A 12,514-nucleotide genomic window follows, 5' to 3' on the forward strand; every position below is an offset into this window, starting at 1 on the left:
TGCGATTGGCTGGCAGCCAATTCAGGGTGTCCCCTGCCTACTGCCCGAAGACAGCTGGGATAGGCTCCAGCATGCCCCGCGACCCTTGTGAGGATAAGTGGTATCGATAATGGATGGATGGATGAACTGACAATGATTTTCTGAAGTGTTCCTGATCTCACATAGAAATACATATTTACACATTTATGCTGCTTTTAATGCAGTTTGAGGGATCAGAGGTCACGCGCATTCAATGCTGGTTTTCAGTCTTGCAGTTTTTGTGCAGGGATTTCTCCAGATTCTCAGACTCTTTTGATCATATTGTGGTCCGGAGATGATGAAATCCCTAAATGTCTTGCAATTATGCATTGACGCATGTTTCCATAAAATGATGCCCCGTCCTTGCCTGTGAACAACTCTGCCTTTCAGGGAGGCACGTTTTGTACCAAGTTATCATACTCACCTTTTTCCAGTTAACCTGTTCACCTGTTGAAACAGGTTTTTTTTAGCATTCCTCAATTTTACCAGTGTTTTGTCACCCCTGAGCCAGGCTTTTTTTAAAATGTGTTGTGTGCATCAAATTCAAAATGAGAGAGTATTTGCAAAACAACAATGTTCAATAGTTTGAACATTAAATAGCTTGTCTTTGTAGTGTTCGGTATTCAGTATTGTATTGAATATAGGTTGAAAAGGAATTACAAAGCATTGTGTTTTATTTTTATTTACGTTTTGCACAACATCCCAACTTCTGTGGAATTTGGAGTTTGTACTTTGCTACCAGGCGAGGAGAAAAAAAAAATGGCTGAAATTGGTCAAACTATAATATGCCAGCTTTTAAAATCCAAGTGATGAGCTAGAATAATAATAAGTAGAGCTGAGTGATTATACTCTCTGTAGAATTATTTCTTACATCACAGTAAAAAAAAAAGAAAAAAAAAGTCATTTGACATTTGTAAAAAGCCCCAAGTTGAAAGTATTGTGGCACTATTTAAAGGGATGTCAGCCTCATTTTTGGTTGAATTGAAGGGTAAACAGAGTACTCAGCAATACGGGGCAGCAATCTATGGAGGCCAAGTTGGTTCAGCTCGGTTTACAAGGCCCAAAGTCAACAAAGAGGAGGAGGTAGGAGCATGAACCAAGATAATTACTCTACAGCACCACCCAACACTTCTGGCATGGCTTATCTTCCATCGTACATCCTCACTAACATACATGAGACACACCAATATTTCAATCAAGCAACCGAGATGCTTGCACAACTATTCTTGCACATTTTATATTCCGCTTCATGGTTTTAGCCCAAAAATAAATCCAAACATGTTTTTGCCTTTTTTTCAGTTCTGGTTTTGTCCTGTAATGTTGTTTGTCATGTTCTTGTTCATGTTCTGTTTTCCATTGTGCAATGGCACCTTTTTGCTATGAATGTACATAATCACACTTTTAGATTTTGGCTGTTGATCTTATTTAATAACAAAAAAAAACGTTTTTGCTTTTAAGTACCATTTGATAGTTTGACATGTTTTTTACATTCTGTATTTATACTGTATCCCCCATTCTAATTTACATATGTTGTCAGGAATACTTAACAAGACTCAGGCAGATCCGCTTGCAGAATTTCAATGAGCGCCAGCAGATCAAAGCAAGACTTAGGGGAGAAAAGGTATGTTGAGTATTTTGACCCTTTATGTTGGACTTTCAAATGGTGCTGTTCAGCTTTGAACATACTGTATGTTACTGTGTAATGTGTTTCAGTATGATAGTGATGGTTCAGACAGTCAGGAGTCATCTGAGGAGGCTGAACTGAGGAGGAAAAAGATAGTGGCTTTTAAAGTGAGTCTGCTTGGAATGTTTGAAATAACATAAAAAATGTTGCAGAGATCTTTGTTAAAACACATGAACATTGAACAGTAATAAAATGATCAGGGGTGCACATTACTGGTACGCAGGTACGCATGCGCAACAGAAATCATTGATGCGTATCGTCATTTCCGTCACGATGCGCATTTGCGTACCTATACAGTACACACTAGTGGTGCAGCGCAACAAAACATATTTGATTGGTAAGGATCACGCATCGGTTCAGAATGGGCACGATCCGCAGAATGGTTGGTGAAAAAAACTGTGCGTGTTCACAATAAGGCAACGTGATTAGTCCGCATTCAGCAGAGGAAGTTACCCACAAGATCACGTAAATTGCATGTACAAGAGCGTTTTGCAAACATACTCAACGAACACACCGTCTACAAAAAGGTTAACTTCAAAAAGCTTACCAAATAATACATTGAGTCATTAATCCCAATGCAATAGCATTAGTGAACTTTTACTTTGAAGTTGGCCCGCGTGGTGGCCTAACAGCTAACTTGACTTCCGTTTTCGACGTATCGGCAGTTTTAACGCCTGCTACCAACACAACGCTGTCTCGAAATCATATTCAGTCGCTAATTTAGGACACGAACAAACTGCTGGTTAATTACGCTGCCATTTTATGATACGGCACAGGTCTCCGGCGTTAGTGGCTAGCAGCTGTTATCATTAGCTGGTAAAAGTGTTTCATAAAATAAATAAAGACAAAGTACTATTTAGCTTTTTTTTTTTTTTTTTGCTCATACACAAAATGATCTGATCCGTGACCGATCCGAACCGTGACTTATGTGATCCGTTGGACCACTAGTGAGTACCAAAGACTTATGCTGGTACTACTGGTAAGTAGACCTAAGTAAATTATGTGCACCCCTGAAAATAATAATAAAAGGGCCGATTTATGGAAATTGGCTACTGGATTTTGGAAAGAATAAATATTGTTTAAAAAATTGATGGAAGTTTTATGGATAATTTAAGTGCAGTGTTCATTTCCCTTAGACGTTGGCATTTTTTCCCAGTTCATAACAAATGAGAGACTGTTTCAGTTACAGTCTTAAAAATACAATGACAACGTATAGATAAACCATTTAGATATAATGCTGTACATTCCAGGCCCAAGCTAATGCCCGTGCTGCTTTACTGAAAGAGCAACTAGAAAAGAAGCGAAGAGAGGCTAATGAAAGGGAAAAGAAGGCATGGGATCACCATGTAAGTACTTTCACTCTGTTTTCTTCTCACAATCTGGGTCATGGCTTGGAGGTAGATCTCTGTAGCAAGTAAAAAGCACAGTCTAATCTTGTCACATCTGTGAATTGTGGAAGATCGCAGCTCAGGAAGACAGGGTTTGCATGGCAGCCGCATCAACTACCTCTCAACCCACAACTGTCAAAACTTTAGTCTTGCCAGAATCTGAACCCCCCACTCCTGTTATATCCATGACTGTTGCCCTGAAGAATGTTGGAGCGGTGAGTATAGATATCACACAACACTGCAAAGTATTACTTTCGTGTTCCGTTTTGTTCAGATTTGCACTTGATGTTTTTTTGCAGAATACTCCATTAAAAGAGAACCTGCTTAGCAAAGATGCTGTCATAGTCATTCAGGTGTGTTTATTTGTGATGATTATTTTTTTCACCATTTTGTATTTTGAGAGATAACATTGCATATGTTTCCCTGTGTTAGAGTGAGAAGAAGCAGATCTTGAACAGACTTAATCAAAATCTAAAAGCTCAGAGCCCTGTGGATGAAGTGGTGGAGTCAACACCTACTCCACCCAAAGAGGAAAATCTTGCTTCCCAACAGAAACTGCTTGACACAGAGAACCTTCCTTCCATTGAAGAGCGAAAGAAGTGGGATCCAGAAGAACTGCCTGTACTTCCTCCCTCTCAGCCAACGTTGGAGGAGTTCTGTGCTACTGCATCCCGTGAGTTCATAAAACCACCCTTCTAATACAGTATGTTGTTAATTCCTACAATATGTAATGGTTCTTTGTGTTATGTAACATCACATACAGCAGAGTGTAAATTGAATTTCCCTTGAGTGACTAGAAGTATAGTTTATGAGTAAACTAGATGAATAAATGTTCAAATTTTTGAAGGTTCAATTTATGATATTTGTTTGTGTTCATTATAAGATGTTGCTGCCTTTTTACATGATCACTCCTTGAAAATGTTAGTGTTTCTCTTTTAATATGAGTTTAAAGAAATATGTATTTCATTCCTTCCCCTTATATTCTCCTTGCTGCTTCAGTGTCGACAGGAGATCGCCCACCTTCAGGTGGAGACAGGAAGAAATGGGAAGAGGGACTTCCATTTGTCCTCTCTGTAGCCCAACAAAGTTTAGAGGAGATATGCATTCCAAAAGTAGGTGAGTTACTATCAAAGCTGTATTCACCCTACATGGTTCTAGTGAAGCAATTCTCTTTAGGGGTTTCCTTAAACTTACTGTGACTATCAAAACAAAAAATTAATTAGTCACTGAGATGGGAAAAGCAGGGCTCTGTCTGACACACTGAATCCAAGATGGAAGCCATTACTGCAGTTTGTTGGTGTTTATTTGGCTCTTCATTAGATACTTCCGACTGTACAATGAATCAAAACAAAGTTGCAGTGTTGGACAAAGGATGGTAAAAACTAGCGGTCAACAGAAATATCTGCACCCTGCCTTCATCCACTATACCAAGCAAACAAATATTTCTAGGTAGACACAGGTGGTATTAATTAGGCAATCACTCCACCCCAGTGACACACACACAAAGACACCTTTTTATCCATAGCAACATGCAAGAAACATCCCTGTCTCTACATTCTGGCCCCCAATTATTACAACATAATTACAATACTGTAACAGCAGGGTGGAACTATTCAACATCGAGTACATACAAACAAGATGAACAATACATTTTTTTTCTTTTCTTTTTTTTTTTTTTTTTTTTTTTTTTTTTTTTTTGCAGTTTGACAATGATCCATTTTTTTCGGTTTTGTGTGCGTCCGTGAATGAGGGGGTTCTTCCTGAGTCGTAGCATTGGTAAGCCAGCGGTTCCAGAACTGTCAGAGCATCTGTGGTTTATGTCGCAAGTGTCGGGGTCAAAGTCAAGTCATATCAAAACAAATCATCCATCAGGTGTCCTCGGCTACCTGAAGCAGACAAATCTTTGTGACTGGCCTGTCCAGATAGCTTGTCCTGGTCTTGATCTTTACCTCCCGAACAAGTCCACTTTCATCCTGAACAGCTTCAACAATTCTCCCCATGATCCAAGAGTTGCGAGGTGCGCAGTCATCCATAACAGGCACAACATCTCCAGGGATGAAATTGCGCTTGGTTTTGTTCCATTTTTGACGCTCCTGAAGTTGTGGCAGGTACTCCTTTGTCCATCCTTTCTGTTGGCACCATCTGATTATCCGCAGCTCCGCCTCTCCCACCTCCTCCACAGTGAGAGTAGAATTAAATGAATCTTTGACACACTGGAGTTCTTTTTTTCAGAATACTCTGCCATTCCCTCTGGTCTCCGTTTGACTGTGACAGCAACTTGTTGACCTCCTTCCTCTTCTTCCAGAGCCCTAAGAGTCTGTATGTGAATTTTAAAACCCAACTCTTTTCAAACGGTTCCACGATGAGGATTGGTGGATTGGGCAATGTACTCACATATCTCCACTGAGTTCTTTGAGATGCTTCAAGGATCTCTGAGACCCTGTTGGCCACAAATGTTTTGAATCTGGATGTTTCATTATTGATATATTTTAGCACTGCAGTGCTATCAGTCCAAAACACAGAGTCAAGCAATTTCATCTGCAGCTCCTTTCGCCACAACCTGTCCATACGTGCTGCCACTACTGCTGCAGTCAGTTCCAATCGGGGAATGGTAATTGATTTTAGAGGAGCCACCCTGGCTTTGCCCATAACGAGAATGCTGCAAAACTTTCCACGAGTGTTGCGTAATAGAAGATAGGTAGCTGTTTCATAACCCACTTCGCTTGCATCTGCAAAATTATGTAAATGGGCAGAAGCTTGAGTGCCAAAATCTGCAGGTTTAAAACATCTGTCAACCACTTGTTGACTGAAGGACTTGCTGTTGTCTTCTGCACACCTTCTCAAAGCAAAGTTGGCACAGCTCGGGGAGGAAGTTGCCCCAAAGAGATGGACACACATCCTGTACTCCTCCATTGGTTGAGAGAAGTTGAGAGAAGTTCCCATTGGGCCACCACAAAAATCTTAGCAGGTTACGGTCTTTAAATGGTACACGCACCTGATGATACATGGCCTCAATATCTGCCATCAAAACAATGGTCTCCTTCCTGAATCTAGTTAGGACTCCTATTAATGAGCTGGTGAGATCAGGTCCTTGCAACAGCTGTGAGTTCAGTGACATGCCTTGGAATGATGCTGCACAATCAAACACCACTCCGATCTGATGTGGATGGTACACACCATGGTGTGGAATGTACCAGGTTTTGCCTGGGCTACATGCCACCTCGCTGTCAGTCACTTTCTCAGCATAACCGCAGGTAATGATGTTGAGCATAAAGGCAGTGTAATCTGCATGAAACAGGATTTTTCTGAAATCTCTTTATCAGGCTCAGGGCACGTTCTGCTAGCTTGCGGTTATCAGGCATGTGCAAACTTCCTTTCTTGAGAGGCAGACCAATGGTGTAATGACAATCTACCAATTCAACAGTGCCGTTCACCATTTCCATAAACTTGCAGTCTTCTTGGGAAGGACCCAGCTGATTGTCATTTCTACATTCAGGGAAGTCTAGTCGAAACTGTTGCTTCCACAGTTCATCCAATTTCACGACGGATATGCGATTAACAGTGATGGTAGACCTCCCCAAGTCTGCTTCAGCAGATATTGGCCCATTAACAGTACATCCCAACAATGTCTGAACAGCATAGGGCCCACCACCTTCGCTTGGGATCACCTTTAGTGGTTCCAGGGCTCTAGGTGCATTCAATCCGATCAGAAGCTCTATCTCTGCATCAATCTCAGGGAGGTGTACTCCTCGCAAATATGGCCATCTGACAAAATCATGCTCCTGAGCTATGTTGCTTCTGCACACAGGCATTTTCTTCTGTGTAAAGACATGTGGTAAGTCAAAGTAGATGTCACTCTCAAGGCGAGCTACCCCCAGATCTGATACAATGCAAGTTCCCACGAGCTTTTCCTGGCCCATAGTGCGTAGGAGAATTTTAGTTCCTCTTCATGAGACCTTCAGTTTACTCATCAAATTTGACGTACAAAAGCAGCTAGAACTGCCTTGGTCCAAAAACGCATATGTTTCCACAATTTGTTGACCTTTTTTAGACTTGACCTTGACTGGCACAATCGCGAGCTTACAGTCATGGTCACCGGCTCCAGTGAGACCACTACTTTGCACCGTCACCAAAGAGCTGGCCACTGGTATGTTCGTATCTTCAATATTTGATTGAGCTTCATCTTGGTCTCTATTTTTTGACTGAATGTGAAGAATGCTAGGGTGATTAGCTCCACACAATTTGCATGGCAGTCGCCTCCTGCAGTCCTTATGTGCCCAATGCACAGACAGCCAAAGCAGACTCCATGCTCTTTCAGAAATGTGATCTTTTCTTTATGTACTCTCTTTTCCAATAGAGAACACAACTCCAATGCATGTTCACCCTTGCAGTATAGGCAAGTTCCTTTTTCCAGTAAGACTCTTTCCTTCTTCACTTTGGTCTTTTCATCAACTGAAGTCACTGTAGTTGCAAAAATGCTTCCTTGATTTCATATGGGCTGCCTTTAATTGGCATTGTTTTATGGGTGTCCTGTATGTTGCCAAATATAGGGTCTGCTGCGATTATTACTTGGCGCGCAATGAAAGTAACAATGTCAGGAAAAGTAGCTCTTCGTTGACTGGTCTCTTGAATGTCACAAGCTACTGACCTCCATTTGTCTCTTAACTTGTATGGCAACTTCTTGATCACTATCAGCATGTTTGCAGGCATGTTAAGCTGAGACATATACTGTATGTCATCCATTGCAGTACAACATCCTCTGAGGAAGAGACTATATGCTTGGAGTGATTTGGCATCTTCTGCCTTAACCACAGGCCATGAGAGTTCCTTGTCCAAATAAGATGAAGCAATCCTTTGTTCATTCCCAAAATGTTCTTCCAACAAAGCCTTTGCCTTTTGATAACCTCTGTCTGCAGGCATTTGTTGGTAGCTTTGAACAAGTGCTCGGGATTCTCCTTTTGTGTACTGTGCTAGAAAGTGCAAACAGTCTCGAGCATCAGCTGTCCTTTCTTCGACACTGTTCAAAGGCTCTCATGAAGGCATGATAGTGAAGAGGGTCTCCATCAAACACCTGGATCTCTCTTTTGGGCAAATGAGAGATAGTTTGTTGTTGTGCCAGCAAAGCAGAGATTTCATTTTGTTTCGCCATGATGGATACCAAATTGTTTCCGTCATCAATGACTGGCACCTGAGCATGTGGACCGACTCCAAACTGAGAAGTTGAAACATTCTTTGCTGTAGAAGCCGTCAAGTACTGAGGCAACCTCTGATGGGCTATTTGAGATCCAATATCAACAGTTTTCCTTTTATCGGTCTTTGTCAGGTGAGACTTAGATGTGATTCGACTGTCATACCAGTCTTGGACACCAGGGACAAATGAATCTGCCTCAGCACTGAGAGCAGCATGAGTCCTTCCGGCTGTGTAGGATTCCATATCTTCTGGATTTTTGCATCTGCTGCCTTTCCAACTGCCTCCTGAGCCTCTTAGGACATCCACCCTAGCCTGAGTAGTTGCTATTTCCACTTCAAGATCAAATCTCTCTTTTCGCTGGTCAAGCTCTTGTTTTCTTTTTAGCAATTTCTGACGAATGAGAAGAGCAGTCAAATCAGCCTCTGCTTTCACATGAGAAGAGGCAATAGAGGAATTTGAAGTTGTTAAAGTTCCACGTTTTGATCCACATTTTCGGCTTCCAACATTTGAGATACTGTCATTTGGTTGAATATCATCCTGCACCACTTCACATAAGACATTTTTCTCAGTATCTCTTCTTTGAGGCAAGACAAGGTTCCATGTCATGACGTTTGTGATCAGGACATGGCTCATGCACTGGCAAGCTTGGAGGGTTTTCACAATCATTGTTATTCGGTAGTCTCTCCACATTGTCATTTATTGCATGTCTTGAGGTTGGTTTCCTTATTTCAGAGAGCCAGTATTTCACATCCTCAATGAATCCTTGGTTGTTTATTCTTTATTGATGCTTGCAAACCACACTTTTGGTTTTTCCTTTTCCACTTCAGGTACAATTTCCATCAGTGATCCATGCAGCAAAAATGCCTCCCCATGCAGTAAGATCAAAACGTCCAGTTGGTTTTGTACTTGTGAGACATTGTTATCGTCCTCCATGAGCTCCTTTAAAGTGTTGATGACACCCTTTATCTTGTTTACTCTTGCTTGGCGTTCCTTTTGAAGGTTTTCCATTTTACACAATAAGGCCTTCTCAGTGAGAATGATTTTCCTTTTTACGGTTTCATTTTTATCAATATCATTTGTGTTTGAACCAGACTTAAATTTATCCACTCATTGACATCCAAAAGAGCAGAAGTCACAGTCCACACCCAAATCTGCACAATCACTCCATAGCCAATTTTATTTTGGCATGAATCTAAACAGTCCAATATTGTCTCCACATCCATTGTCCACACTCTTTTTCAGACTTGAGCATTAGCGACAGATCCAACTTCACGCATTTAATGTGCACAAACAAGCGATCCTCTTTTCCCACAAGATAAAACACTTTTGATCAATATGGCAAGAAGGACATCAAACGGCCACAGCATCCATATACATCCAATATGTAGGTGTTGTCACTCAGCATCAACTGTGTCCAGGAAAGTATTAAAATCACATAAGAGTACTAAGTTCAACATACCATGGGTTGCACTGAGTTCCGTCACTTCATTCATATTTTACTCACAGTCACCAGCCAAAGTGGTTGAGTGGTCCATTGGGTGCACAAATTCAGCAAAGCATCAGAAGTGTTGGATATGAAGATTTCTATTGACAATATTGCGTGACTATCCAAAAAAAAACGATATTAGACACTGAGATGGGAAAAGCAGTGCTCTGTCTGACACACTGAATCCAAGATGGAAGCCATTACTGCAGTTTGTTGGTGTTTATTTGACTCTTCATTAGATACTTCCGACTGTACACCCAATCAAAACAAAGTTGCAGTGTTTGACAAAGGATGGTAAAAACTAGCGGTCAACAGAAATATCTGCACCCTGCCTTCATCCACTATACTAAGCAAACAAACATTTCCAGGTAGACACAAGTGGTATTAATTAGGCAATCACTCCACCCCAGTGACACACCCCAACACACTTAGCTCCGCTCACACACAAAGACGCCTCTTAGCCATAGCAACATGCAAGAAACATCCCTGCCTCTAAATTACTCTTAATCCTAACCCTTCAAAGACGAGTCACGTAGTCCGCTTTTTCATTAGCCACAAACAGCCCCACACCACAGCGCATCAATCCGCTAAGCCTGGCGTGGAATCCAATGCAAGAAGGCTGCTCTTCAGGGCCACCACTCCCTATATTCAGAGCATGCATGGGGCACCATCGTCCGTGGGGGGTCCCAATTTGCGGACGGAGCACGTTGTGATTATCAAGTGTCCATGTCATGTGTCAGTGCTCCAACATTTATTCTTGGAGAGATTCATTTCACCTTTAAAGTTGATAATTACGAAATCATTGCCTTCACACCATGACATGTAAGCAACAGGCACAGTCATGGATTCATAAAGTGGAATGCATACATGTCTATAATCTTGCTCAACACATTTATGGTCCAGGTGGGAACAAAACTAAAGTAAAAAGCTGTATTTAGGATTGTGAAGAATTCATAGGAAAAGGCATTAAATTAAGCTCAGTAAAACCCTGCTTTTTAGCTGGACTTGGTCCTGCATGTGTTGCAGATGTGATTATATGTTGGTTCTGGATATGCACTGTACGGAATTTAGTTTTATGGAACCATGACTGTTAGGGATATAACGATTTATCGAAAATCGATGTGTTTAAAATGTGTATCGATGTAAAAAATATAAAAGAATCGATTCGCAACCCCATGTTAACTAGCCGCTCTCTCGTCATTGTCGTCCGCAACACACATGCGCAGTTGTGGTGATCCAGGTCATCTGTGACGTAAACAGAAGCATTGTGGGTAATGGTGTCATGGCGTTAGCGTTAGCAACACAGTCCAAAGTCTGGGCACATTCACAAAATTACCGTATTTTCCGAACTATAAGTCGCTCCGGAGTACAAGTCGCACCAACCATAAAATGCATAATAAAGGGGAAAAAAACATATATGTCGCACTGGAGTATCAGTCTCATTTTGCGAGGAAATTGTGCGCTTAGTCTTAGTCTTCACCGTCTTCACTCGGCCTCGGCGGAACCATCCTGGACAGTGGGGTCGTGAATCTCCCGCCGGTGGTGAGTCCCTTGGCGTTCCCTCCTCACGTCACCCACCGACCACCGTTATAATTGGCGACAGCACCATTAGACGTACTCACTATCCCGGCTGCGTCACCCGCTGTTTTCCCGGAGCGAAAGTCATGGACATAGTTAACATCCTGCCGGGTGTTCTTGACTCTCTGCCATCATCCATTACCCGGCTCATCGTTCACGTTGGGACAAACGAGACAATACGCCGACAGTCTGAGCAGACGAAGAGAGACTTTCACGCCCTCTTTGCCTTGTTAAGAACCTGCGGTCTGTCGGTCTGGGTGAGTGGCATTTTGCCGGCATTGTCTCGCGGAGCCGAGCGCTTCAGCCGCCTTTTAAGCTTGAACACGTGGCTCCTACGCACCTGTGGCCACCTTGACTTTGCTTTTATTGACAATTTTAACCTATTCTGGAATCGCCCGTCTTTTTACCAGCCGGATGGTGTTCATCCGAACTCTCTTGGTAGCAAGATTTTAGCCGCTAACATCCACCATGTCGTAACCAATTCCACTCCCAGCTGACTCTTGTTTACCAATCATATTTCTTCTTCTACTCATAAACGCTGCAAGGACAATGTCACTACCATCACTTACAGGCCAATACCAGCTGCTCACAGTACCACCACACTCACTAGCTCCCCCTGCAGGCCCTCATTATCATTACCACTATCGGACAACTTTCCCATTGAAACCATCACCGGCAGACGCTTCCCTTGCACACACAAACAACGTGGTTTTAACAGTGGTAATCTAGTATATGTTAATACTGCTCATTCGTACCACCATGAGCGCACGTCCAGCACAATAATTAATCTGGCCGTGCTGAACGTTCGCTCCCTTTTAAACAAAACTTTTATCATAAACGACCTGATTTTAGACAATAATTTACATGGTATACTTTTGTCTGAGACATGGCTTGGTACAGATGCTCCAGTTGCTCTCAACGACTTTTTATTTTCTACAAGGGATGGCAAAAGAGGAGGCGGGACTGCATCAATTTTTATTAATACTCTTTTATCAAAGGAGATCATTTTTAGCAGCTATTTATCGTTTGAACACCATGCCTTTGTTTTTAGCAGTCCCCCTATTCTCTGCATTACCGTCTATAGACCTCCCCATCATTCCACTTCTTTTATTACAGAATTTTCAGAATTCTTATCCATTTTATATTCCAGTTATAACAGGATATTAATA

At 41.9% G+C, this 12,514-nt stretch overlaps 1 protein-coding gene across 15 annotated transcripts in view; it reads left to right on the top strand.

The window, feature by feature from the left end:
- nek1 (NIMA-related kinase 1) overlaps nucleotides 1–12,514 on the top strand; it is a 55,429-nt gene that overhangs the window by 17,498 nt on the left and 25,417 nt on the right. For 11 of the 15 annotated variants that reach the window (XM_086047489.1, XM_086047498.1, XM_086047496.1 and 8 more), the window contains 7 exons: nucleotides 1,006–1,101; nucleotides 1,556–1,639; nucleotides 1,732–1,809; nucleotides 2,953–3,048; nucleotides 3,162–3,443; nucleotides 3,523–3,763; nucleotides 4,090–4,206. In XM_086047489.1, the coding sequence (XP_085903615.1) occupies nucleotides 1,006–1,101; nucleotides 1,556–1,639; nucleotides 1,732–1,809; nucleotides 2,953–3,048; nucleotides 3,162–3,443; nucleotides 3,523–3,763; nucleotides 4,090–4,206 (994 nt within the window). The remainder of the gene's footprint in view (nucleotides 1–1,005; nucleotides 1,102–1,555; nucleotides 1,640–1,731; nucleotides 1,810–2,952; nucleotides 3,049–3,161; nucleotides 3,444–3,522; nucleotides 3,764–4,089; nucleotides 4,207–12,514) is intronic. The other 4 variants (XM_086047495.1, XM_086047503.1, XM_086047501.1 and 1 more) reach the window with 2 other exon arrangements.

The sequence above is a fragment of the Filicampus tigris genome, chromosome 12 (genome assembly GCF_054856515.1).
Source record: "Filicampus tigris isolate MCC_2025a chromosome 12, RoL_Ftig_1.0, whole genome shotgun sequence".
Lineage (NCBI taxonomy): Eukaryota > Metazoa > Chordata > Actinopteri > Syngnathiformes > Syngnathidae > Filicampus > Filicampus tigris.